The sequence below is a fragment of the Cryptomeria japonica genome, chromosome 8 (genome assembly GCF_030272615.1).
Source record: "Cryptomeria japonica chromosome 8, Sugi_1.0, whole genome shotgun sequence".
Lineage (NCBI taxonomy): Eukaryota > Viridiplantae > Streptophyta > Pinopsida > Cupressales > Cupressaceae > Cryptomeria > Cryptomeria japonica.
In genome coordinates this window covers 578,116,423-578,142,611 of record NC_081412.1, presented here as the reverse complement: position 1 = coordinate 578,142,611, position 26,189 = coordinate 578,116,423, and the positions used below count along the sequence as shown (strand labels likewise).

Genomic DNA, 26,189 nt, shown 5'->3' with positions numbered 1-26,189 from the left:
TAAAGTCTTTCTTCAGTAAAATCAATTTTGTGAGGGAATTTATCTCTGGATTTGCTGAGATAATACAACCACTGAATGAAATGTTGAAGAAAGACGCCAAGATGGAATGGACGACAGAAGCAAAGAAAGCATTTGAAGAAATCAAGTCCACCATCATTGAAGCTCCTATTTTGGTCAGTCTTGATTATGCAAGACCTTTTTATGTGTATTCATTCGCCTCATAACATACTTGTGTTGCAGTCCTTACACAGAAGAATGAAGATAAAGATGAACATCCCATAGCATTTATGAGCACACCATTGAAAGATGAGGAACTAAGGTATTCGAATGTAGACAAACAAGCTTATGCTTTGGTGAAAGCAATAAAGAAATTCAGACATTACATTTTGAGGGCAAAAGTTTATGCCATTGTCCCAGATGCAACAGGTAAGACACTCCTTATGCACAATGAATTAGGAGAAAGGAGAGGAAAGTGGGTCGCCACTATCCAGGAGTATGACATCGAGATCCAACCAATGAGACTTGTTCGAGGTCAAGCCTTAGCACAAACTTTAGCAGTTGATGGACCTGGATTAGTCCAATAAGTCTATGCAATTGAGGATGTCACTCCAGATGAATGGTATAAGGATATTGTTTGCTATTTATTAAACCAGAAATGCCCCGCGCATATGAGCCCTGCTCAAAAGAGAGCATTAAGATTGAAGTGTCAACATTTTATGTTACAAGGCTCGGTTTTATAGCGAAGAAATCATTAAGGAATACATTTGAGATGTGTTGGCAAGGATGAAGCAAAACAGATTATGGAGCATTTTCACAACAGATTTGGGACAAGTCATGGTGCAAGCTTGGCTACTTCGCACCAATTTTTGAGAGCAGGCTATTACTGGCCTACTTTGTCCCGAGATAGTCATGAACATGTGAAGATGTGTCACACATGCCAAGTTGTTGTCGTTCGAGAAAAGAATCCAGCTATGCCGCTACTACCCGTGATCGAGTCCAAACCTATGACTATGTGGGGTATCGACTTCATTGGTATGATCAATCCCCCTTCCTCTACGCAACACAGGTACATTCTAACCACGACTGATTATTGTACTCGGTGGTCAAAAGCTCAAGCTTTGAAGTTATGTACAACTAATGTTGTGATTAAACTTTTAGAGGAGAACATCATTACCAAGTTTGGTTGTCCACATGCTATTGTTTGTGATAATGGTTTTGCCTTTACATCATTGTAATTTTCGAATTGGGCTTTTGAATATGGTATAACCCTTAAGTTTTCATCGAATTATTATCCTCAAGGTAATGGGTTAGCCGAATCAACGAATAAGAATTTGTTGAATGTGATTAAAAAGTTGTTAGAGAAAAATCCAAAAGACTGGCTCACGTAATTGAGATTCGCCCTTTGGGCAGATAGAACGAGAGTGAAGAATTCATTGGGGACTTCCCCATATTTTCTGGTATATGGCCAAGAGCCTGTCTTCCCCGTACAACTGAGGATTCCCACATTAAGATTTATACAAGATTACATGGAGGGCGAAGACAAAGTGCAACCAAGATTGACACAGTTGATGAACATAGAAGAAAAGAGAGATAAAGCATTAGAGAATTTCACCAAACATCAGGGCGTAGTTAAGAGATGGTTTGATAGACAAGCACAGGTAAAAGCCTTTAGGATTTCTGACCTAGTGCTATATTGGGATAAAGCCCATGAGAAAAGGGGAGATCACGATAAATTTGGCAAACTATGGAAAGGCCCCTATCAGATTGTTGAGATACTAGGAGAGAATGCATTCAAGCTGAGAACCTTAACTGGTAAGAATGTTTCGTTGCTCGTCAATGGACAATTCCTCAAGCATTACTTCCAACCTTAGGCTTCTTCTGAAGCCCACCCCTTGTATCATAGTTAGAATAGGTCTGCTTTGGTTTGCCTTAGTTTAGGTCTGCTCCCGGTTATGCTTTAGGTTTTAGGTCGGCTTTACTTAGGTGTTAGTTCTGAGGGATATCCGCTTGTGATGTGGGAGTTGTTGTTAAGACACACTCTGCGTTTCACCAGGTTTTGTTCAATCCATTTCTTGAACGATACCTCATGAAGTTCTTTGAATTAGAGATTGTTTTTGTATAGTGTATCATAGGTTGAATCTACATTTGACAGGATTGGAAAACTTTTATTGTATTTTGACGTTGACATCATTTGATTATTATATTTTACACATATTGATTTTGTCCGAGTTATTGTAGATTTTCAGGAGAAGTTGTGACTAGTGAAAAATCTTATATCCTGCTTCAGTGCCATTGTAATTCTCAAACCCTAGTAAGTTCATTGCTTACGAGCCAAAGGAATTGACAGAATATGAAAGTACATGAAAGGAAATATCATCAAAAAAGAAAGAAAGAAAGAAATGAAAAAATCTAAATTGGCTAATGAGAATATGCGAGTAACTCCACCGGGGCTATAGACGCTTGGCCGGCAGTGGACAATATTCGTGAGGTTACAGTTGGCCGCTTGCGAAGTATGGACATCTTACGTAGCTAGTTTCACTAGATCCTTTGACTTTACAATATTCTCGTGAAGGTAATGAACGCAATTGCACACACGTGGATAATCATTGACTAAGTAAATTGATACAATTCTTGGATTCAATCTTTTCAAATGTGTTTTCTAACCTTTTTCTATGTTATGCAAGGATTAATTGAAGATTCTAAGAGTCGGATTGAGCTTTGTTCTTGAAATGTTCTGGAACATTTCCTCCGTGGAGTCGCCAGATGTTGTGACCTTTTCACACATTGCCCCATTGCTAACGGGGAACCCCTCTTTTCCTGCTTTCTGCGTTGTTAAGTTAGGGTTTTGGCTGCTTAGTGGGCAATTTTGTGTTTCTTGTGCCCAAGTCTCGGAGTTTTGATCATGCCTAGTGTCGTTTAGGGTTTTTGAAGTTACAGGATCAAGCATGTGAAAATTGAGATTTTAATGATCCTAGTTTTGTCCAAGTGTTGACCCTTTGGAGCGTTAACGTGTTTTTAAACGTCCTCATCGGTGATTTTAAGTGCTAAGGTGTTTTCAGACCTTTTGGAGTTGTTTTCTCGCTCCTAGGGAGTTATTCGAGTTGATTTTCCACTTTATGTCGATAGATTTCCTTGTGTTACGCTCCATTTTTTGATGAATTTGCCTAAGTCCAGTTTAGTTTCATAGAGTTTCGAAGTTTCTAAGTGATTCTGAGTGGAAAATCATCATTTTCCAGATGAAAATCCATATTCTAAGGGTTAAAAGGTCAAAATTCCATACTAGAGGTGCTTTTCCGCTCATATTCCTGACTACCCATGGTTTTCCCCACTCAAAATCCAAGCTGGACATGGATTTCCCTTGAAATCCATACTTGCCTCATTTTTCCACCACTATGAATCTGTGATGTCCCCGTCATAACATGATAGAATTTAATGATAAATAATAATACAACTAAAAATAATAGAATATATATATATAACCAAATAAAAAGAATAGAATAAAATCTTAAATAATAATAAACAAGATTTAATATATAATTTGTATTCATTTAATATTAATATTAATTTTATATTTATCAAATAAAAATATAAATTTTACAATATTATATTATTGACAAAATAACAATATAAATATTATTATAATACATTAATATTATAAATACTGTATTATTAAATTATCAATATTATAGTACATTATGGGTCGATAATAATCAATCAGCATATAGATTTACTATGGTCAAACATTGACAAATTAAGATAGTTAAAACATAACACACCGATTTAGTAGATGAAGATTGAACCGATAAGAATCATTAAGATAATTAAGAGTAATTAATAACTAATCATTCCTTAGCTATTATCAAGCATTCAGACACATAATCTGATCGGTCAATCATTAGAGCATGAGAGAGCACGATAGGATTAACGCTAAGCATCACTAATGATAGCGATTTATCATCCAACGGCAATTTTAAGAGCATTGTCTTATTGAAAGACTAACATCACTGTTATTCTACCTATAAGCAATAGCCATCGGTCATAATAACAGCATCAACTTGATCGTATCGATTACAATATCACCAGCATGCCAAACAATAAAGAGGCACGAGTTGTGGTGATCAGTAGCCACAATACCAAGTGTTGTGACGTTTTCACACATCGCCCCATTGCAAATGGGGACCCATGTTTTTTGCTTTTTAGGGTTTGTTTTCTAGGTCTTTTAGGGTTTTGTTAGTTAGCCTTTGCATTTTGAGTGTTGTCGGGGAGATCAATAGGATAGCAGGTCCTGAAAATTTGGCTAAGTCTGAAAGTCCTGATCCTGAAATTTGGCTAAGTCTGAAAGTCCTGATCCTGAAATTTGGCTAAGTCTGGAATGTCCTGATCCTGAAATTTGACTAAGTCTGGAAACTGAAAAACCTCAAAAAACTAGATTTTGCAATATAACTCCTGGAGGTCTGAAACCACTCTCAAACATCCTGAAAGTATATATGGAATATAACTTAAAGTATAAGAAAGAAGAAACATAGAAGGAAACATATTCCATTAAAATTGTCCTGATAGAGAGTTCGAAAAGTCAAATTTCGCTCCTGACCTTCACTGAGGGTCCAGAGCGAAAAGCGCTCATGTCCCTCTCCAAGGGTCCAAGGCGAATCGCTCCTGTCCCTCACCAAGGGACCAGAGCGATTTTATTCATATGCACATTTTTAGACCTTGTTTGGACTCGAACTTTTATTCATGGCGTGTAAAGAGGTGATATTTTCCTCAGCGAAGGAAATTTGAAGTGAAGAGTAAAAAGATTTGGCCCTGAGAGCAAAAATCGCTCCTGTCCCTCACTGAAGGACCGGAGCTTGAAATCCAAAATTGCCTTGTCCTTGAAAGATTTGAACGATTTCGCGATTTGAGAAGAACGAGGGAGGTACATTTTACTCATTGAATATAATTTGGTTGCACCTCGAAGGAGAAAATTGGCCCTAGAAGCAAAATCGCTCCTGTCCCTCTGCCAGGGACCAGGGCGAATTTCAGTGATAGCTCCCGTCCCTCTCTCAGGGACCAGAGCGATTTTCTTATAAGACAAGTTTTGGCGAAGTGAAATGAGTTTTTTAAGTTTGAGGCAAGTAAAAGGAGGCATAACGAGTCTATTGAATATAATTTTGAAGAGTGCAAGACGCCAGTGAAGCCTATTTTGTCCTAGGCGCTCCTGTCCCTCTGCCAGGGACCAGAGCGATGAGGTTAATATTCATTATTCTTCCCATGTCTAGGCGCCAACATCATTTTCAAATTGCATTAAATGCTAAATTTCGATGAGCCTTGATATTTTTAATTAAAATTGGCATTTAAGGGGTGCGCACAAGGCATTTAATTAATTAATTTAGCCTTTTAAAAATCGAAATTTTTTAATTGTAAAGGCATTTTAAATTAATTATTATTAAATTAAATTTAAAAAGAGAGCGCTTGGGATATTATTTTAATATTTTATAAAGGTCGGCCTCTCCTTTTATTAAATTTTATTTTTTTTGGCTTATCTTGCAAGGTCGGCCTCATGGGAGGTGAAATGGTGAGCACTCTATCTATTTGGGGTGTGTTTTTCATAATTCAAATCATTCTTGCATTATCTCTCATGCGAACTTGAAGAGCAATTTGAGGAGGGCGAAATTCATCTTGAAGGCTATTGGAGAGGAGAATTTCTTGCTAGTTTGGAGGATAATTTCCAGATTTTTTGAAGACATTTGAAGGCGAATTTCCAGATTTTTGAAGAGGAAGGTGGAGTTCTTTTCCAAGCTAAAGGAGGTGCATTTTATCCAAGGGAGGTCTTGATCTACATTTTGCCTAGCGAATTCTCCTATTTTTGCATCTTTTTTTAGAATTAATTCCCAAGTGGAGGTATCAAGATGGCGACTCCCAAACTCGAAGGATCTACAAGTCGGAAGGCTCTCATCAAGGACGATCAAGCAAGGACAAGGACGATCAAGCGAGGACAAGGACGACCTTCTTCGATCCAGCCTAGCATCGACAAGGACGGCCTTCTTTGGACTAACGTCATCAAGGGCGACCTCTTCCAATCCAGCATTCCAAGGCGAGGTACATCATCATCCTGCAAATCAAGGACACAAGAAGTTAGAACAAGGGTTCGTTGAGGAAGCAAATAGTTCCAGATGAATTAATTAAAGCTAGCTTCTCAACAACATTAAGTTGAATATCTACCAAATTACAAGTGTCAGACAAGGTGGCATCCCAGTCATCGCTCATCCAGTCAGTGTGGTCCACCTCAGCATTTCCAGATTCAATGTACCTAACTCATGGAAGGTGGCACAAACTCCGATGTACCTACCCCGGCTATCCATTGGTCAATTTTTCCAGAGAGGACATGTGTCCAAGCAATGCAATTTTATCATTGGTTGAGCATTAAATGTTATGTAATGGTTGTAACAAACCCTAATTAGGGTTTTCATTGTAAAATCTTGGCCATTGATCTCGAATGGATCTAAGCCATCGAATTGTATTGAGGGCACTATATAAGCCCTAGCATTTCATTTTGTAAAGGCTATTTAGAGAGAGTTAGAGTTAGTTAGTGAATAGAGAGTAGTTAGAAGGTGATTAGAATAGCAATTAGAGTAGAGTAGAGAGAGAAGGCAAAGATTGTTGCCAAGATGTTGTTGTAAAAGACTTGTAACTTCATTGAAGAAATGGTGAAATTTATGGGTCGATTCGACAATTTGCATGGTCTTTATACTTCTCATGTTTGATTTTATGATTAGATGAGTGGAAGAAATGTGCTTGATTGATGGTGAAATTCGTATATCCATACTACTAGCAGTTTGTTGATTGCAGACTTGCCTTGCGTAGTCAACTGGAATCATTCAGCTTAAGCTTAACTTCAATTGTCGCTTCTTCATTGATATGCATCAACCTGATGGTGTCTATGCCTGCAGTGATGATTTGAACATCATAAAGCTTTCCTTCGAAGATCGCACTAACCTTGTAGAGATGTTCCTACGATGTCAAAACAAGACTTAGTTAGAATTTCATCAAAGATCATTCATTGCTCTTACATTCTTAGTGTTAGGATTAGATCCTTTCCTCGCCCTCATTTTTTTTTCTTTTTTCAAATCTAAGTTAGTGAAAATCCTGTGTTCCAGCAATATTCAAAGCAAATCAGAAGTTCAGGCATCAAATGTAAGTCCCCTTGTGATTCCAGCAAATCACATCATACCACAAAGAGCTTATCCACACGTAGAGACCCTACATAAAAGAACATTGGAGTCACCCTGATTGATCCTTTTTTGCGATATCTTCAGCAATCAGAGGCTTTATTCAAGAGAGGATAAGGTACCCTTGGGTATTTTATTCTGTGTATGATTGTGTACAAAATACACGTCAACACCAAGTTAAGAAGCGTTAAAATTAATATCATTGATCATTATTAAGAACTATTTAGACATATGACTAATTAGATAGCAATCCTAATTGAAGAGTTATCGGGTGGTTATGAAGAGGTGCATCTATAATCAGAAGAAAGGACTTATCAAAGAAGTGTGACTTTTGAGAGATGAAAGTATATAGGAAGTCTCCAACAGTTCAGCAATGATTATCAATTTTTAGGAGAAAATATATATCATATGGCAGCATCGATCAGAACTATTATTAAGTTACAGGCAGTAACATCCTTGTTCTGGGTGGTATGCATACAGGGATATGTTTAATAAAGACTACTTAATATATGCAGCCGATTATGTTAGTATGCAGAATTTAATAATAATAATATCAACAGACTATAATATGTATAATAGTAATACTAATATAAAGACCATTCATACTTAATTTCGCATACTGTGGCAGACCAGATCTGACGCATGTCAGATTTGTCTACCATTACAGCTACTAGATAGACTAAGGATTAGAGTTTTAGAGAATGACAGTATTAATAATTTCTACAGGGAATATAATTTGATCTATATATAAACAAGGGTTGATCAGACAAATAATATTTTATAAGAATTATTCTGCAGTTAAACATATAGTATAATACTATGTGAAAACAAATAAATAAATATATACATATTTATAGAAATATTAATTTAAATGAACAAAATTAAACTGAGATTATAAATCAGATTGAATCATCAATTCAATATCAGGAGAAAGATTATGTTAACACTGATTTTTGTTCAGGTTAAGATAGATTTGTCTCCTACTCAAGTCAGTTTTAAGTCAAAAATAGATTAATTATGGTTAAAATAGGCTTAAACCTAGTAGGGGATATTACAGAATCCATACTAGGGTCGTTTTTCCCCTGGAAGCATTAAATTTTGACTAAGTGTCAGGATTTATCTTGACTACCCACGTTATTCCACCAGTGAGTATGGATAGGATTGCGGATGACATTTGTCTTGATTCCACACCTAGGCCAATTTTCCACCAGGTCTTTTGTGACGAGTTTTGAGGATTTTTGTGCAGACTCTCAGTCCAGTCTCAAGGCGATTTTCCACTAAGAGCATTTTTAATGATTTTTAAGTCTGGATTTTCATCTAGACTGAGGTCGATTTTCCACCAAGGGGTAGTTTGAGTGAATGAAGTGAATTTTGAGTCCGGATTTTCATCCAAACTAAGGTTGATTTTCCCCTAGCCCCATTTTGTGTGCATTTTGATGAATTTTGTTGGGAAATTTTGTCCATACTTAGATCGATTTTCCCTTATGGGCAATATTTTGACATTTTAAATGATTTTGATGGGATTTTTTAATCCCTACTTGGATTGATTTTCCTAAGTGGCTCAAATTTTGATTTAAATTGCAATATTTTAATAAAGAGAGCCTTGTTTTAATTGTTTTTTAATAAAGCAGCGATTATTTAATAAATTTAAAAAACAATTAAATGATTTGCAATAAGCATTTAATGTTTTCAACCTTCTAGAAGCAAATCGGTTTCACCAAAGCAAGTATAAGAACAAGTGTTTTATCCCACATTGCTAGTGTGGTGAAAGTTGGTGGTGAAAGCAAGTTTAAAGAGAGAAGTCCAGCATTATTTTATTATTAAGTTTGCCAGGTGTTTCCATGCAAGGACGATTTTCTCTCTTATTGGTGATTTTTGATGAAGTGTTTTGGTGAAGAGGTTGATTGAAGACTTATTTTTTCCCTCCATTTTTCCAGCTTGGCGATTTCTTTGGTGGCTGCCAGTGATGGGTTAATGCCACGATTTTATGTGTTTGCCACAATTTTGGGTGAAATCCACGATTTTTGGTGAGAGGCAATTTCTTGTGTTTGGGATTTCCACCCTTCAACCTTGGCGAGTTTCCCTTGGGGGGCTGCCATTTTTACTTGCTGTTATCAGACCTGATTCAGACTGATTGGGATGCATATTGGAGATCATTTGCCACGATTTTGATGAAGTCCGCCATTTTTGGGTGAAATCCACGATTTTGGTGAAGGGGCGATTTGTTGTGATGGGGTTTTGACTCCAAACTTTGATGATTTTCCTTGATATCGCCTTGCTCACTTGCTGTTCTCAGACCATTGTTGGCAGATTGTATGCAGATTGAAGACATTTTCCAGATTTGAAGGTGACGCCATAGTTGGGAAAATACAATTTTTATTTGGCATGTATTTTGGGGGCATATTTTGATGGATTCCATGCATGCTTGATACTCCCATTGCTCCTTACTTGCTGTCATTCCTCAGATCTGAACTTTGACGCCATTGTTGCAGCAGGGGTGACCTCCATTGTTGGCTGTCCATCTATTTTCAGACATAAACTTTCATTGCCAGCCAACTCTAAACTTAACGATTTACCTTTGGGAGAATTTTCAAGTTAGTTTCAGTCAATCACTTGACTGTTTGAGGGCTGTTACAGGTCTGCAACTTTGCCATGGCTGCTTGTCCTCAGAAAATCTAACTCTTACCAACCATACCGTTTTTCCCAGATTTGATTTGTTTTCATTGTCTAGGTTGTTCTCCATCAAATTTATGCACATTTAGGTGATTGCAACTTGTTTTGAAAGGTTAATTTGTACAGTTGCAGGTTGTCTTCAGACTTTGTTGACCTCCATTGTTGACTTCAGAAGGTGTCCTTAGACATAATTTTGTGTGAAAACACCATCTTTCACACCTTTGCTTAGTCACTCTTGATCTAGTATACTCCTTTGCACTATAATTTGCACAAAATTTCTAAGTATAAGGAGGTGTTGATTTCATGAGGGTTTCATACCCTAATCTTGTCACATTTCGAATTTAAATTGTTAAAATCTACCTGGAGTGTGGACTACTTTCCTGATTACCATACCCTAATTAGTCTAAACCATTAAGAATTCAGGAATTTTATTGAGAATATTGCATTTTTTTTTACTAAGTTCTAACTTCAAGCTTCGTATAGGTGCAATGTCGAAGTCCGGACTTAAGGAAAGGAGAGAACAACAGAGGATTGTGGAGACTGGATTCTATCCAAAATCCAAGATGTCATCCAGATGGAAGGAGATTACGGATACGAACATGCATTTCCTGAACCTGAACCTGATGCGACAACGGATGTTCGGAGTTGGAAATCAGATTCCTTCCCCAGCGTATGTAAACATTATGAAGAGTGGTATTTTTCAAGCTGCTAGATTCCCACAGTCTATACAGTGCAATGAGCTTATCCTAGAGTGTGCACGATGTTATGATCCTCGCTCGCAAATGATCAAGACTCCTAAGGGCGTTGTCATTGCCTACCTTGCTAAGGATGCGATTGCTGAAGTGTTTGGAATTCCATGTGGAGCAAACATTTAGGAGGTAACTAAGGATGAATATGAAGATCGATACATGAAGAAGATGGATGTGTGTAAAAATGTGGTGAATAAAGAGTGGATGATCGAGCCTAGGCTTCATCATTCCAAGGCTCCCAAGACACTCATGTGCACAGACTTCAAAGAGGAATATAGTGACTTAGTATTCCTACTTAACCGAGTGATGGGGATGCCGCAGGGTGCAATATACGATGGATGGATGTTCTATTTCATCCAGGATTGTTTTAGAGGGACGTTGATAAATTGGTCTAGAATCATAAGTGACAATCTGGACTTTCAGCTGAGGAATGTAGAGTGGTCCAAGTCATTCGCCATGACTTCCCATTTGGTGTACTTGCTTGCACGGTTTGTTACATACAAAGGATTGATATGCAGAGGTGAAGTCGGGAATGGGCAAGGACAATTCAAGAGTTATGAGAGCTATCCCCAACTGGACATGTATAGAATTGAAGATTATAAGAAAGTGAATGATGCATTCACAATGTACATCACACAGATGCTGCAAGGCGGAATCCACAGGAGATTGTCCAAAGAGGCAACAGAGCTAATAGAGAAATATGGATCGTGGTATAATCAATTTCCCACTTTCACGTACCTTAGGATTCATGGGTTTCAATCCGAACCCTACAAGCTTCCTAGGTATCCTTCTGACAGAATAATCTTGTTGGAAGTGGTGAGACAGCTTCTAGAGTTTGATTCCATTCAGAAAGAGAAGCATAGGACATGCATGACATTCCCTATTTCAATTCAAACGACGTTGGAGGTTTGCCAGTCTGCCTTAGCCGTCAGCACTGCGAGTGAGAAGCTTGCATTCTATCCATTTGCAACCTTCAAGAAAAGAGAAAGATTTGATCCAGATAAGAAAGTTGGAAGGATCAGGGAGAGAAGTTCATCCACAAGACAGACGTAGAGGATTATTGGGCCAACCTGATGGACAAGCAGGTAGTGAAGAGACGAATGTGGTCCAGACTGTCAATGGATTTCATGAGGAAGTGTGGACTTTTCCTCATTCCTGATCAGGTGTAAGATGACAAGGATCATACACATCGACAATATGAAAATGAAATGAAGAAGGCGATCTTATTGCCTAATTGGTCAGAATCAGAAGAGATAAATTTAAAGATATTGATGAGAGATGTCTTGAGTTTCTCCCGTGCATGGGTGGATATTCAAATGAATAAGTTAGTTGATATGGGTGTTTCCTTCACTTATGAAAAGATGAAGCTGAAAGAATCTACTTCCGAGGATGATCAGGGGACTATCAGTGATGTCATGATTCACGCAGATGAAGAGAGTCAAGCTCCCAAGAGAAGGAAAAACACGCCAGGAGGAATCAAGGCCAAAGGGAAGAAGATTGTGGAGGTCAAGAAGAAGAAGCAAAAGACTATCATTCCTTCACCTATCATTCCTTCACCCCCTCTCAGTGTCTCATCAATTAAGGAAGTTGAAATAACATTACAGAATAAGGAGACACAGCAATGTTCCAACACAATGATACTACTAGAGAATATTCAGGATTTACATGCCACAGCGACATCTGCTCCACCAAATGAGAATGATGATCACCCGGGATCCCCTACAGTCCTTTTGGAGGTTAGTTTGGGAAATGAGATATATGATTTGACCAAGAGTAATCCTGATGATGATGATGATGTTATCTCGGCATTGAGAGGACTTGATCAAGATATGTGTCTCGATGATGGTATGGAGATATCCACTATTCTTGATTGGCTGATGAAAAGTATGGAAAAGAGTAAGAAGATGATAAAGGTACAGCCTATTGATAATATTGATGACTACCTAGTTAGGAGCAATAAGGAGAAAGAACCCAAGAGAGCTGAGATTTTGTCGCACATAGCTAGAGATGAGACAGGAATGAGGATTGTGTTGGTGGTTGTTCCTATTGGAGGTGTGACGGCGGACATTGCTACTCCTATGGATTTCCAGATTACTTCAGTTGCCCTTGGTCGTACTACAAGAGAGCAAGAGTTTCAAAAGGTTGGTGATAACCTTAGGGCAATCAGCCCAAGGTTTGATAGAGAAATTGAAGAGAAGGAGAAGTACGAAGAAGAGAATATCAGACTTAGAGAGTATATTGCGCAAATAAGGCGTGACAATCCCACCCTTATTTCCCCTATTGCGGTTGATCATGGACTACATTCACACTATGAGGCAGCGAGAGATACACTCTCGGAGGTGGAGAAGTGGATTGAAAGTGCAAAAAAAAAGGCAAATGATTTCCTTACTCAGTTTGTCCAGGCATATGATAGGACAACAGGGCTCATGTTAAGAATCCAGTATTTGGAGGGAGTTTGGGAAGAATTCCGGCCTATCCAAGAGAAGACTATTCCATGCCTCAAAGCTTTGAAGAAATTTCCCAAGTCCACGTTGATCAACGAGAACATTGTGCACAATGGAGACAAATACGATTTCCATGGCTGGTATTGTTCATTGGCCGTGAAGAAATCAACTTATGAGAACGCCCAGCTGAGTTGTACAGAGATGGAAGGATCAATTCAGGACATTCAGATGAAGATCCTTGCCTCAATTGAGGAATTATTGGGTGTTGATGTTAGTGATGCTAGTGGTTTACACTTAGCCGAATTAAGAGACAAGATGAAACTTATGTATTTTTGTCAGTTGGACTCTTTGAAGAAGAGTCAAATCGATGATTTGGTCTCTTTGTTGATTCATGTTCATGGTTCGCAAAAGCTCAAGCCAAATTGGGAGAACACTTTGGACGCTTGCTCGGATTCATTGGACGTGATTGATTTGCAACAAGATACCTTGCCTAGCATTTCCATGGAGGAGTTAGATTCTGTATTAGCTAGATTCTTGGAGTATGCTAGGAGAGAGAGAGAGAGAGAGAGAGAGAGAGAGAGAGAGAGAGAGAGAGAGAGAGAGAGAGAGAGAGAGAGAGAGGGAGGAATCTTCTAGAAGATTCCCTATTTGATGACTAGGTATCTTTTTATTGGGCCATATGTTGGTGGCACCATTTTTTATGTAAACCCTAATTAGGGCAATTCTAGGGTTTTGCTGGCATGATCTTGGCCCTTGATTTAGTTTAATCTTGGCCATCCATTTTGTATGAGACTCTATAGATACCTCATTGTCTCTCATTTGTAAGAGGGAGTTTTTGTAGAATTGTTGGTATATGTTGCAGCTATTTGAATCTAAATCATTGTTCAATTGTTGGTGATTTTGCTCTTCAAATGTTATCTTTGCATTCATGGTTCTCAATTCCTCCAAGTTAGATTAGAATTTTAGATTAGAATTTGTTTTCATGTTTATTAGATTAAGTGAAAGATTTGTTGAATATATTTGTGTGGAATCCTTAATCCATACCACTAACCTCTTGTCGTTGGTAAGTGCGCCTTGTGTGGTCGACTGGAAACTTGAGTAAGCTTAACTTCAACTATTATGCGTCCCTTGACAAGCATCAACTTGGATGGTGTCAATGTTTGATGGTAATAGTCTGAAAAATCCTTGAGTATACCTTAGACGATTGCACTAAGCTTGTGTCAATACCTGTTTGTGAGACCCTGCCTAGTTTGATTCCGCTAAACTTGTTCATCATTTCCTACATTCCTTGGCCTAGAATAGATTTCCTGAACCCTATTCCTTTTGCCCATTTTTTAGTAAGAATTAAGTCCAAAACTACATTGCTAAATCCTAAGTTGTCAGCATACCTATTCCGCATATTTCATGATCAAAGAAGATAATCCGAACATTTGTGTAAGTCCCCAAGCGAACACAGCAATTCACATCGACCATTGAGCTACCCACTCGTCAAGACCTGACATGTAGAAACCTTGGAATCATTTTAGTTGATCTTACCCTTAGCATCTGAGGTGATTTTGTTCAAGAGAGGGTAAATTACTTTGGTATTTTATTCTAAAATGTTATGTGCATAAAACACACATCAACACAACCCAAGGAGCACCACCCCTGCTTTAGGGTACCAACCCAAGGAGCACCAAACCCTAATTTAGGGCACCAACCCAAGGAGCACCAAGCTCCAACTCAATGATTACAATAACATCTATCAATACAAAGGTAATATCCTGGTTACAAATGAATTATGTAACCTCTCACAATCAACTTGCTCTGTCAGTTCTACTCTTCTCAACCGATCTTCCTCTACTCTGTTCTCTGTCGGTTCTCAACTCATTCACATCCTCCTTTCCTTCACTCTCTGTTGTAACCTTACCGATTCAGCCCTTCTCAATCTGCAGCTTCTATTCTCTGACAGTTCTCTGATCACTCTGACTTCTACCGGTTCTCAGCTTACCGGTTAATCCACTTGTCGGTTTAACCTTGCATTGTTCTTTGGCTTGCCAAATCTCCTCAACTACTCACACTGCACTGCTTCCCTTCTCTACCTTTCTACAGGTTCTAGCACCACCGGTTTACACCACTGCAACTCACTTTGCAGTTTACCGGTCACTCTAACCTTACCAGTTAAACCTCTGCTTAACCCTCTCACCGGTTGCACCTCCAACACTCAGTCTCTATGATCTTCGATGGAGTCTCTGATTGGTTGTCTCTTTGCTGCACTTTCACACTCTAATCTTCAATATCCAGCACCTAATCATCTGGCAGCATCAATCAATCTTGGTCTTTAGTCGGCATATTTATATGTGTGTTTTCCCACCATGACCGACATTCAAACCTTTGGCGCACTAGGGTTCCTTCATCAACCACAAGACATACCAGATCCAACTAGATCTTATCTCAGAGATTCATCACCTACAACGGATCAATCAACTCTGCCAATCCCATTGCGTCGAAAACACGTTTGCCATATTTAGCAAACACGGCCTCTTTGTCAGTCTGCACTTGTCAACCACGATGAAGTGATCACGCAATCAGCTTCACCTACCCTGATCAGCACCTAGACACACTACATCGATCATGATGCCAAAAAATCAGATCTCTGTCCTCTGATCAGTCTCGAGCCACATCCTGCTCCTCTCGACCCGTGATTTGTGATTCATGCCATCGACATTAATGTCGACTAATCACCAACTACCTCACCGACAAAGCACGGTCCATTTGTTTGACACTTGGACTCCACGTAGCATATCTGTCGGCATGCACCTTAGCTCAGTCACCGTGTCAGTTAGACTCTGTCACCGACCACAACACACAACCGGGTTCAACTACTGGTTCTCTAACCTTGCCGATTCTACCCTAACTGGTTAACCTTCATGTCTGGACTTTGTTCTATTGTCGGTGGAACACCTTTGCTCGGTCACTTCTCACTTGCCAAAACACAGCAGCTCATCTTCATCAAACAGGAACTCTTCTCTTATCACTTTGTCAACTTTACCGATGGACATACTTACCGATAACTACCTTGATGACACCATGTCATCAATCTCCAATTGTTTCCATCTGACTGCATCTGCATTCCGGTTGCACTCTTTGTCTGCAGCTGCTCAACCTTGCCTTCTTCTTCATCAGCCCAAACAACATCTTAACCGGTTTGTCAAAGTGACAAACCCATTACTTCTTTACTCTTCCTTCTCTGTTCCGGTGGCTCCACTTGCCAACTCTAGCTGATCAGATGCACATCTTTGGTTTCACACATCTGAGGCATCCTTGTGTTTCACCGGTTCATCCGGTGTGAGCCTTCAATCTCCTGCCTTTAACTTCTTGACAAACCTATCCCGGAGAATTATAATGCATTTCATGCATGTTGGGGGATAAGCTCAGTAATACCACTTATCGGTGGAAGTGGATCCTAGTCACCTGCTGACTAATGACTGGTGCCAGTTGTCATTACATTGTGCTCAGTCTGCTCTTCATCCTGTGATAGCATCTCTATCCAGTGGGAGTCTTGCAGTAAGACATCCAACTGCATACCAGTTGTTTGTCCTTCTTCATTAGCTCAACCTGCATCCGGTCACCATGCATACCGGTTGGCAACCATACACTGCCAACATATCACTTACCGGTTGTCACTCCATACCGGTCTCCAATCCTTTTGTCTTCAACACAAGTCAACACTAACTTGTGTACCGATGACTCCAATGACCACACAATCTGGTTGACATTCACTTCTTACCGGTGACAAGCTATACCGATAACTTGCTATACTAATTGACATCAATGACACCATTACTGGTTGACATCAATGACAGCTATACCAACAATCTCTCATACCGGTTGCCATGCTATACCTGTTGACATCAATGACAACACAATGCCAACAAAACCATAATTAAGTGGACTCTTCCTGACTTCCTCTTCACATAGAAATCTCTTCTTGTCATAATACATTTTTAATACATTTTCTATTAATGATAATTCTTGAATGGATGAGACTCTTTCCTTTGACATCAATAATAAAGATGGCAACTGTTATGCCTATCAGTCTTTGCACTATGAGCACTTGACATCAATGACAACATTTCCAACAATGTACTTTGATATCTTGCCTTTGACATCAATGACAACTATTCCAACAATGTAAAATGCTTTTGCAGTTTTTGATATGTACATATGTCTTTCAATTTAGTATATTCTCTATTCCTTTATTTTTCTATTCATGAGATCAGAAGTAATTCATTTGCAAACTGAGCTGGATGAAATGATTGTGCCTCTTGCAATATTCTAATCCAAAAATAGATATACAACTAGTGAAATCAAATACTTTTACTGCTTTAGATCATTTTTGCTTGTCACTGTTTAATAAAATCAAATACTCTTCTAGAATTTTAAAGATTGTCAAAGAATAATTTACAGTTTATGTTCATGATTGGGTTGCTTATCTATAGCACACCACCCCATCTAACTAGTTAACCTCAATCAGCAAAGAAAAATCTATGACCACTTTCAAGCAAATATGCATCTAGCATTTTAGACTTGCCAAAAAGTATGATTACAAATTTGTATCCATGATTTGGTTGCTCCCGGTAGCACATACCCCCCTTCTAAATAATTAACCTGGACCAGATAAATAGAAAGATCCATGGACATCTTCAGTGAAGTTAAAAATTCCAATACAACTTTTAAACGTAATGACAAATCAGAATAAACCTTGGATCAATTCAGGTACAATAGAAACAAAATTGAAAACTACGATTTCACTGTAACAATGTCAAGGGACTTCACAAAAGTAAAGGGAAAAATGTATACCTCAACAAAAACACGATACCGAATAAGACCATATTCACTAAAAATGGATCGTAGCTCCTTAACTTTACTGGCATATCGCCCATCTAAAGGTGATACTGCAGTCAACTCAGAGAGCTCAAGCTCTTCAAGCACTGTATTCATGTGAGTAGTTTCCTGGATATCAGAAAAAAACAAATCAAAATTCAAAACTCAATGTCATGTCATCTTTCTACCTATAGAATTTGGCCAAAATATGGAGGAAAATCATGAAAACTAGAAAGATCCAAACAGCGGTGACAATCACTAGAATCAACCTGCAAGATCATTCTCAGCCATACACAATGCTGATGAACAATCCAGGTAACAACATTCAATGGCCATTAATAAATGTTAAACTGCACGGTACGACAAAGGACATTTTTGTGTAGATTTTAGAGACAATTTTTTCTTATCTGCAATGAGATGTATAGGTGTCCCTTCCAAATTAGCTTCATTGACTCAATATAAAACACTCAAAAGTTTACATTTTATTGATATGTAACTCTACCATAATGTACTAAGAACATCATATACAAACTGCATAAAGGAGTTGGCATAATTAAAAGAGCATGTGGAATATACAGGATTCGATTCGTATTGTATCTTGAAGGGGATTATATGTGAATATTACAGTAGGTCGATACAATGGCATTATCTTAACAACAGATGTAATTGTTTATTGTAAATTTGTTTCAATTCTTTGAAAAATGGCAAAAGCTGTAGGGTTAAAATACTGCTACATTGACTTTAAGCATTCCCAATTCTGAGGTTCAATGAATACTTCTTTGTATATGAAGTAGCTGAGAAATAAAAAGCAGATTTAATCTGCGAAAGACTCGGTATTCAGAGCAAAACTAAAGGCAAAGAACTTCAATTGCATTCTGCCCATTGGGACTCAATCCTGTAGTGCCAAATTTTGCTTGAGTCCCTTACCCTATGTTACCCACCACTAATTACCAATCTGAGAAATTCCAAGTTGTAAAAATCCAAGAAAACCGAAAGTGTTAGCTGTTTTGTGTTCAATGCCTATGTGTTTTGGGCTGCTGGAGTTTCCATTCCATAGGTACCATTTCCCTATCACCCCCAACCCCCGAAACCCCAATCCTTTGTGCTAAGTCCTATGTGCATTGGAGTTTCAAGCCTTTGCTTCCCCGAGTATCATTTTCTTGACACCCCCAATCCCCAAACTCCAACTTCCCCATCCTTGCCTTAATTTTCTTTCAACGCCATAATTTCAAAGTTTCCCCTCCTCGAGTGCACCTCTGTGTTCCCCCGATATCAGAAACCTCAACTCCATCCACTTCCCCTTCAACAACAAAGAATTGGGCTTACCCTTATCTAGGTACCCAGCACATCGTTCCCCCAATCCCTCTGATGTCCCAACTCCTAAACCTTTGTGCTAAGTTTCCTTTCCTTGTTGAAGTTGTGGCCTTTCCTCTATCTGGTTACCTTTCCCTTGTCATCCTCAATCCTCAAATTCCAATGTTCTCTTCTATTCATATTTTCAATGTTCTTCATCTGGTCATCTTTATCTCCCAAGTCTGAACTTTCCTTGGTTCCTATTGGACTTTCGGACTTCTCTATCCTAGCATACCTCTCACCCGTTCCTTGGCTTCATCCCTCTCCTTGGGTACCTGTTCCTTGCTGTCCCCAACACCCTTTCCATCTTTCTACCATCCCTTTCCCCATGTACCTATGAAGAGTCATCCCCAACCCACAACCCCTAAAACTCCAACCTATCCCATGTTTCACACTATTCATTCATCCACATACCACAAAAACTTACAGGTTGCCATTAATACCCTAACTAGACCTCTGCAACATTCTAAAATTGCTTTCCTACCTAGAAATGTGATTCATTCCGCTTGATGTGATTCAATATGCATTTTAAAAAGAAAAAGGCAAATGGTGTCCTCTTGCATGGGCCACCATCAATGCAACAGATTTTTTTGAAACATAAAAGACCAATTTTCATGGGCGGTAAAGACATGGCTTTCTCACTACTACAAATTTCTATTCAGCCTTCATTCTAAGTGTTGGTCGTTGCTACTTCCGAATGCCTACAAGTGCCAAAGAAATCTAGGATTTCAGACCACGGCAGAATAGTCTACTTTGAGCAAGCGGGTCATGAAACTCAAGGAAGTTGTAATGTTTAACATGATCATTGCAATTTGTTTATTACATGTTTATTTTCCAACTGTAACAAAAAACCATATTCAATGTCACCTCTAAGAATACTCTCCTGGGTTTAGCTGAGCCCAAAGTGCAGAAGAGTTCACCCACTCTCATTCATTGGCCTTTAACCCTCCATGATCTATAGATGAGCCTTGGTTTTACCTTCTCGATGACAAGCCCTAGCCTTGATGGTAAAATTGTGTTCTAGTATTTTGGAGCAGTAGTTTTGGGACTGAACACTGTCATAGCCAACAATGAAGCTGCTGGACTGAGCAGGCCCTATATCCAGTGGTTGATATCAGCTGCTCTAAGAAGGAGGTTTAAAATCCCTTTTCTATGTTGACAGATAAAGAATGTCACAGCAATATTGGCAGTACTTTTGTTAGCTTTTAACTTAAAATCAGCTATATTAAGGTATACATGGTTACTATGCATGATTAGTAACGCCAGTTTTGATGATGAAATTATCATTTTAAAGGCCTCTTCAAGGAATGGGAGTGAGACTCTACATATTTTTTTATCTGCTTTCACTGCCTGCCCCATGATATGACAATATTGCACCACAGAGTCTTGTATGGGATCTATTGTATTCAGAGGTAAGGGCCAGAAGTGCACTCCGTGGCATTATAATATCAGTGCTCTTATTAATGATGAGAAATGAAGGATGCCATATGTCTTTGCGGCACTCCTGTATTTACTAATTTCAGGAAAAAAAATATATTAAATATGTTTTGCTTCGCTATGGGTATTGCAGTTTCTGTTTTAATCCCCCGCTTTTACCATTTTGGCAATGTATTACACTGCTGAAAGCCTATGGAATGCCTTGCTTTTGACGCTTTTCCAATCTGAGCTATTGTGAAGGCATTGGGAAGCTGTTGTTTGTCTATGGCATGGTTAGAATACCTTTGTTGTCAAGTTAAGGAGACAAGGAGACATACAGTTATGCTGGTTTTTTCGAAATGCAGCTGGATTCAGCCGGAGGTTTCATTTTCTGGGCTTGAATGATTTGCTGTGGCACTGGCCCTTGTGATAATCTTCAGCATTCTGGAACTCTCTGTTTATGTATTCGATAAGTGAAAACTTTTTTTTTGCGGTTTTTTCTTTGGTGGGTTAACAAAGCGTTGTAAGACTTAGAATTAAATATTTATGTATTCGATAAGTGAAAACTTATTTTCTATAGCCAAAAAAAACTTCAGAGAAAAAAAAAAAAAGAGTTTATGCAGTAAAGAATGGATATGACAATAACTGTAATAAATGCATTCTCATACTCGTGAAAACCAGTAATAAGAACCAGCACTAGTACAGAAAAGAGTAAAGCAAAGCCTGGTTTGGCTTAACAAAGGAAGACAATGAACAGTACCTCAAAAGAATTTGCTGTGCTTTCAGTGTTTTCCAAATCTGCTACTACTGCCTTTGGCATTGATAAGCTTGTGTGAGAAACCATTAAATTCCTTCCTCGGAAACCCGTTCTGACGTTTTTTAAACCAAGGGAAATTGGGTATGGATTTGTAAAGCATGAAATTTTGTTGGTAGTTCCAGAATGAGGTCCTTCAACCAAAGGGTAAGCTGGTTTACAACAACAGGAATGTAACGTAAAAGCACACTGAGCCATACAGAGATTGTATTGGTAACAGTATATGGTTATATAGATTCCACAGAATAAGACACGAGATACGTATTACTGATTGCAGTGATAATTCATAAGCTTGACACTGCTCAAAAAGCGAAAACCCACAGATTTTCGGCTCATAACATCAAAAGCTCCAGAATGTTTTTCTCGGGAAATTTATACTTTCGGAGGATAATTTCGGAGGGTAGTTGACTGATGCATGAATTCAAAACATGAATGTATGTTAGAGAAAATACAATGAAAAAAGCAGCTGGAATTGTTCCACACAATTATACCCACAAAGAGTTACTGTTTAAATACAAAAAGGAGATTAACCCACGCCGAAGGAAGAATCAGACTACCCTTTTTTTTGCGTTGTTTTTTTTGGGAGGGGTTTTTTTTTTGGTGGGTTAATCTTTTTGAAGCAATTGTATGTGCCGAATGGAAAGGAAGGTTTTTGGTTTTGTTTGTTTTGGTTTTTTGTTTTTTTTGTTTTGGTTTTTTTGTTTTTTTTTAATTGTTTTGTATTTTTTGTTTTAAATTTTATTTTTATAGAATTAAAATTTATATTTTTAAACTAAAAATTATTTATCTAGATTAAGATTGGATAAATTTAATAAGGTTTTTATAGATTTTATTATATTTAAAATATAAATGTTTATGTAAAATAGCTTTTTTCAAAAATTTATTTATAATCTTGTAAAAGAGTGGTTTTTCTATTAAAAAAAAAAACTCAAATCATAATTTTCTTTTTAAGCATTTTTACTATATATACAATATAATTTTATAACGTTTAATCATAAATTTAAATATTTTTAATTTAGTCATTAAAAATATATATATTTCATTCTATTGATTATATTATATAATTTTAAGATTATTAATGGTTATTTTATTAAGATCAGTATAATCAATAGTAGATAAATATAATTAAATATATATAATCTTAAACTAATAATTAAGTTTAAGATATATATATATATATATAAAAATTAAATTAGAATTATATTCATTTCTTGATCGATAATTATATATATTTTATTAATATTCAAAAATAGAGTACATCAAATTTAGTATTGTCTATCCATATCACAAAAGGTAATTCCAAAAAATCTCTAAAAATAGTATCCAAATACTTGTAAAAGAGAGTCAAATCCTACCCCCGCTTACGCCTTGTTATCATTGTGCTACCAGCTAAAGAGGTAACAGTAAATTCAAAAATGATGTCCATTTTAGAACATCCACCAAAGCCCTACCCCTTGCCTACCATAATTCTTCCCTTCATACCCAATTAAACCATATTATTGTTTTATAAATGAAACTATTTAACCTGAAATTACATAAACGAACTATAAACAACAAAAGTCACAAATTTCCATTTCTTTTCAATGCTTTCTCATTGCCTTCAAGGGTCCATTGACCCGTTGGTCTTTCAGCTCAAAGCTTTCTTCTGGCTCTTCCTCCAACTTTGCCTTCCTCTTTTCTTTGGTACATTCACAATCCTTCTCTTGTAGGTAATGGACCAGCAAATCCCAATTGATATAAGCTTTGACCCTATGCTCATACTTGCTTGTCACCTTCATCCAATGGATGCAGGGCATCAGTTGTTAAGGGATCTCATCTATTCCCTTGGTCTCCTCTATAGGTAAGAACTCAACCCTGGCACTTGCCCTTTCCAACACAAATTTGAGCACATATATCCAATCACTTTCCACACAACCTATTGGTACCCACTCAACATCCTTTTTCTACCCAACTTCCAACTCTCATGCTACCACCATTGATACAATATCAATTTCCATTCTATACCTATGCTCAAATTACAAGAATTCTTCACCAAGCAAAACTTTCATGATCTGAATGAAAGTATCATCATCAAATTTAAATAGATTTTTCATTCTTTTTGTAATGATTTTACCCCTAAAAGCTAATTGTTTCCTTAGCTGCATCAAGGAAAAGGTGGCCTCCATATTGCAAATCAGTCGCCACCCATCCTTTGTTATGAGCACCAAGTACTTTCACTATAGGTTTTATTACCATCTAGACAACCCATGTCACATCACCCCGTCACCACGGCTTTCCATTAGCAGCTTTTGATAATGACGACATACTATTACTCCTTAGAGATCGAGCTTGACATTGCAAAGATCTTCCACCATACTACTCAATGTATCATCAAGTTGCACTACCCATTTGGACAACCTATCTACCACATCATTTACTGATCTCCTCACATGCCTAATTTTTAAAATATGTATTTATTCAAATTTCATGCATGTATTACACCATTTTTAATTCAATAATAATCAATGAATCTCCTTCAATTTGAATTTTTGGAAGACCCATTTTTTCCCCCATTTTCAAAGCTTTAATAGCCACTTGCGCCTTACCTTCATTGTTCATTCCCTCCTCTATTTTTTGCACTCCAATTGCTACAATATTACCTTCCTAGTCTTGCGCCACAAATCCATCTCCCAACAACCCTAAATGGCCCTTTTAATCCCCCTCAAAATTTATTTTAAACCATCCTACCCTTGGCTTGGACCACTCCATCACCTTCATTTTTGTTGTTGTGTGGGACCCTCGACCCTTCTTGACACCTAACCTCTCTAGTGGTTGTTGGCACAAAACAATGGATGTTAAACACAACACAATACTCAGCTTAGAGACACAAGTTTCTAACCGAGCAGCTATCTAAAACCCCACTATATAAGCTCATTTTTCTTATCAATCTAAGGTCGTTCAACTTGAAATGGGACAGCAAAATATATGCACCAAGAGTGTCAAGGAACAAATCTATCATATCCTAAGCAAATGGAAATGCTATAAATCTCCATAGGAAAGGAACTTGCTCCAAAATTATAACTCATAAAGACTATGCTAACTTCTATTAATGAAATGTAAATTCCTATAACTTACAGAAATTATTATTTTGTTCAGTCATAGCTGCAGGAACAGACACAGAGTAACAGTCTGTGGTTGTAGGAGCAGACAACGAGCAACTTTGACAGAACAAAATTAGACAACTTGAAAGTTAAAGTGCATAAAAGATAACCAAATATAATCCTCACCAAGTGGGCCCCCTTGGGTGAGTCTTCTAGAGTAAAAGTTACAGTAGAAACTAACTTTTGATCTCGCATCACCATGCTAAACATCATAGACTCGACTATTTCAGCAAGTAAATCAGCTTCTTTATTTTAAATCAATTTAACAACATAACATTGTTTTATAAAAACAACAACTAACTAGGAAACACGGGAAGGATTTATAACATTCATCCTTGCAACAGTTTCCATAAGAGTCACTCCACTTCCTAATATCTAGGTGGAGGGTTTTATTTAGAATATGAAATCTAGGAGAACTAAGACAATTGGGACTTTGTTTCATCCTTAAACATCTATAAATCTTCCCTAGATATGTTATAACATCCAACATGACAATTAATAGAACTATTAATGAATCAGCTGCTTCTGAAGATTTCTTAATGAGCTCGAATAGCTAGTGCCCAAGTTGTATCAACCCTTGACCTTTTCCACACCTTGTTGTCTAGTCATGTCCATGTTGTCATACTACTACAAATGATGCCTTGTTTCACCACAAAGGGTCTTCTTCGTAGCTACAACACCAAGATTAGAACAAGCATTCCTATCCACATTTCATGATCACTTATTGCAACACATTCATCAATCATATAAAGACAATAAATACTTATATTTGCATTCATAAAGTTCATGGTCTTGTCAAAATAAAGGTTCCAAACTATAGGTAAAATGACCATCAAATAGGTCCATAAAGTCATATAAAGCATAATATAAAGTCCCATTAGCAAATATAAAAGTCCTAAGTGTAGCAAAATATTTGCAAATAAAGGCATAAAACTAAGGCTCATCACTCTCCCCAACTGAAGGTTTTGTTGGTCCACTAGCAAAATTTTTATGATTCTCTTTCCAGGTATGCAGTCTGAAATCAGCAACAGAAGTTTCTCCTCTTGTCTTAGAAATGGGGCTCCAATAGAATCCCTAATTCTTTTTGAAACTTTCCCATATGTCCCTCTCTTGTTCCACATGATAATATTGAAGTTCTTCCCAATGTGGAATAGGCCACCATAACATAGGTGGCTGGAAGATCAGAGGTATCCACTTTTCTCGTTGAGTTCGGCCCAAGTGAATGTAAGTGGTTGCTCTTTTGAGTGTTGCATGATAATTCCCGAGGGAATGAGGCTTCACTCTTTTCAGATCTTCAGGCAGCCAATTCCATCTACAAGCTAGGTGTCCATATATTGTTCTTGTTGTTGTTTTTGTCATGTGTTCATATTCACCATAAACTTCTCTCAATGATAGCATCATTTTCTTAACTTTTGGTTCAGCAGTTAGTTGGTTCCACCTATAATGTATTTCATCTGGATCCCCTATTTTATCTCTCAATGGCAAAGGAACAATCTGCTCCATGGCTAGGTATTCTCTATCTTGCT

General features: G+C 37.7%; 1 protein-coding gene across 1 annotated transcript in view; it reads right to left on the bottom strand.

Moving 5' to 3' along the window:
* The window catches only part of LOC131034413 (uncharacterized), a 155,514-nt gene extending 133,389 nt beyond the window's left edge, over positions 1 to 22,125 (bottom strand). The window contains exons 1-2 of the mRNA XM_057965886.2: positions 21,470 to 22,125; positions 17,917 to 18,069 (exon numbers count right to left, since the gene is read on the bottom strand). Of these exons, the coding sequence (XP_057821869.2) occupies positions 17,917 to 18,069; positions 21,470 to 21,721 (405 nt within the window). The 5' untranslated portion in view covers positions 21,722 to 22,125. The remainder of the gene's footprint in view (positions 1 to 17,916; positions 18,070 to 21,469) is intronic.
* Positions 22,126 to 26,189: the final 4,064 nt, after the last annotated feature.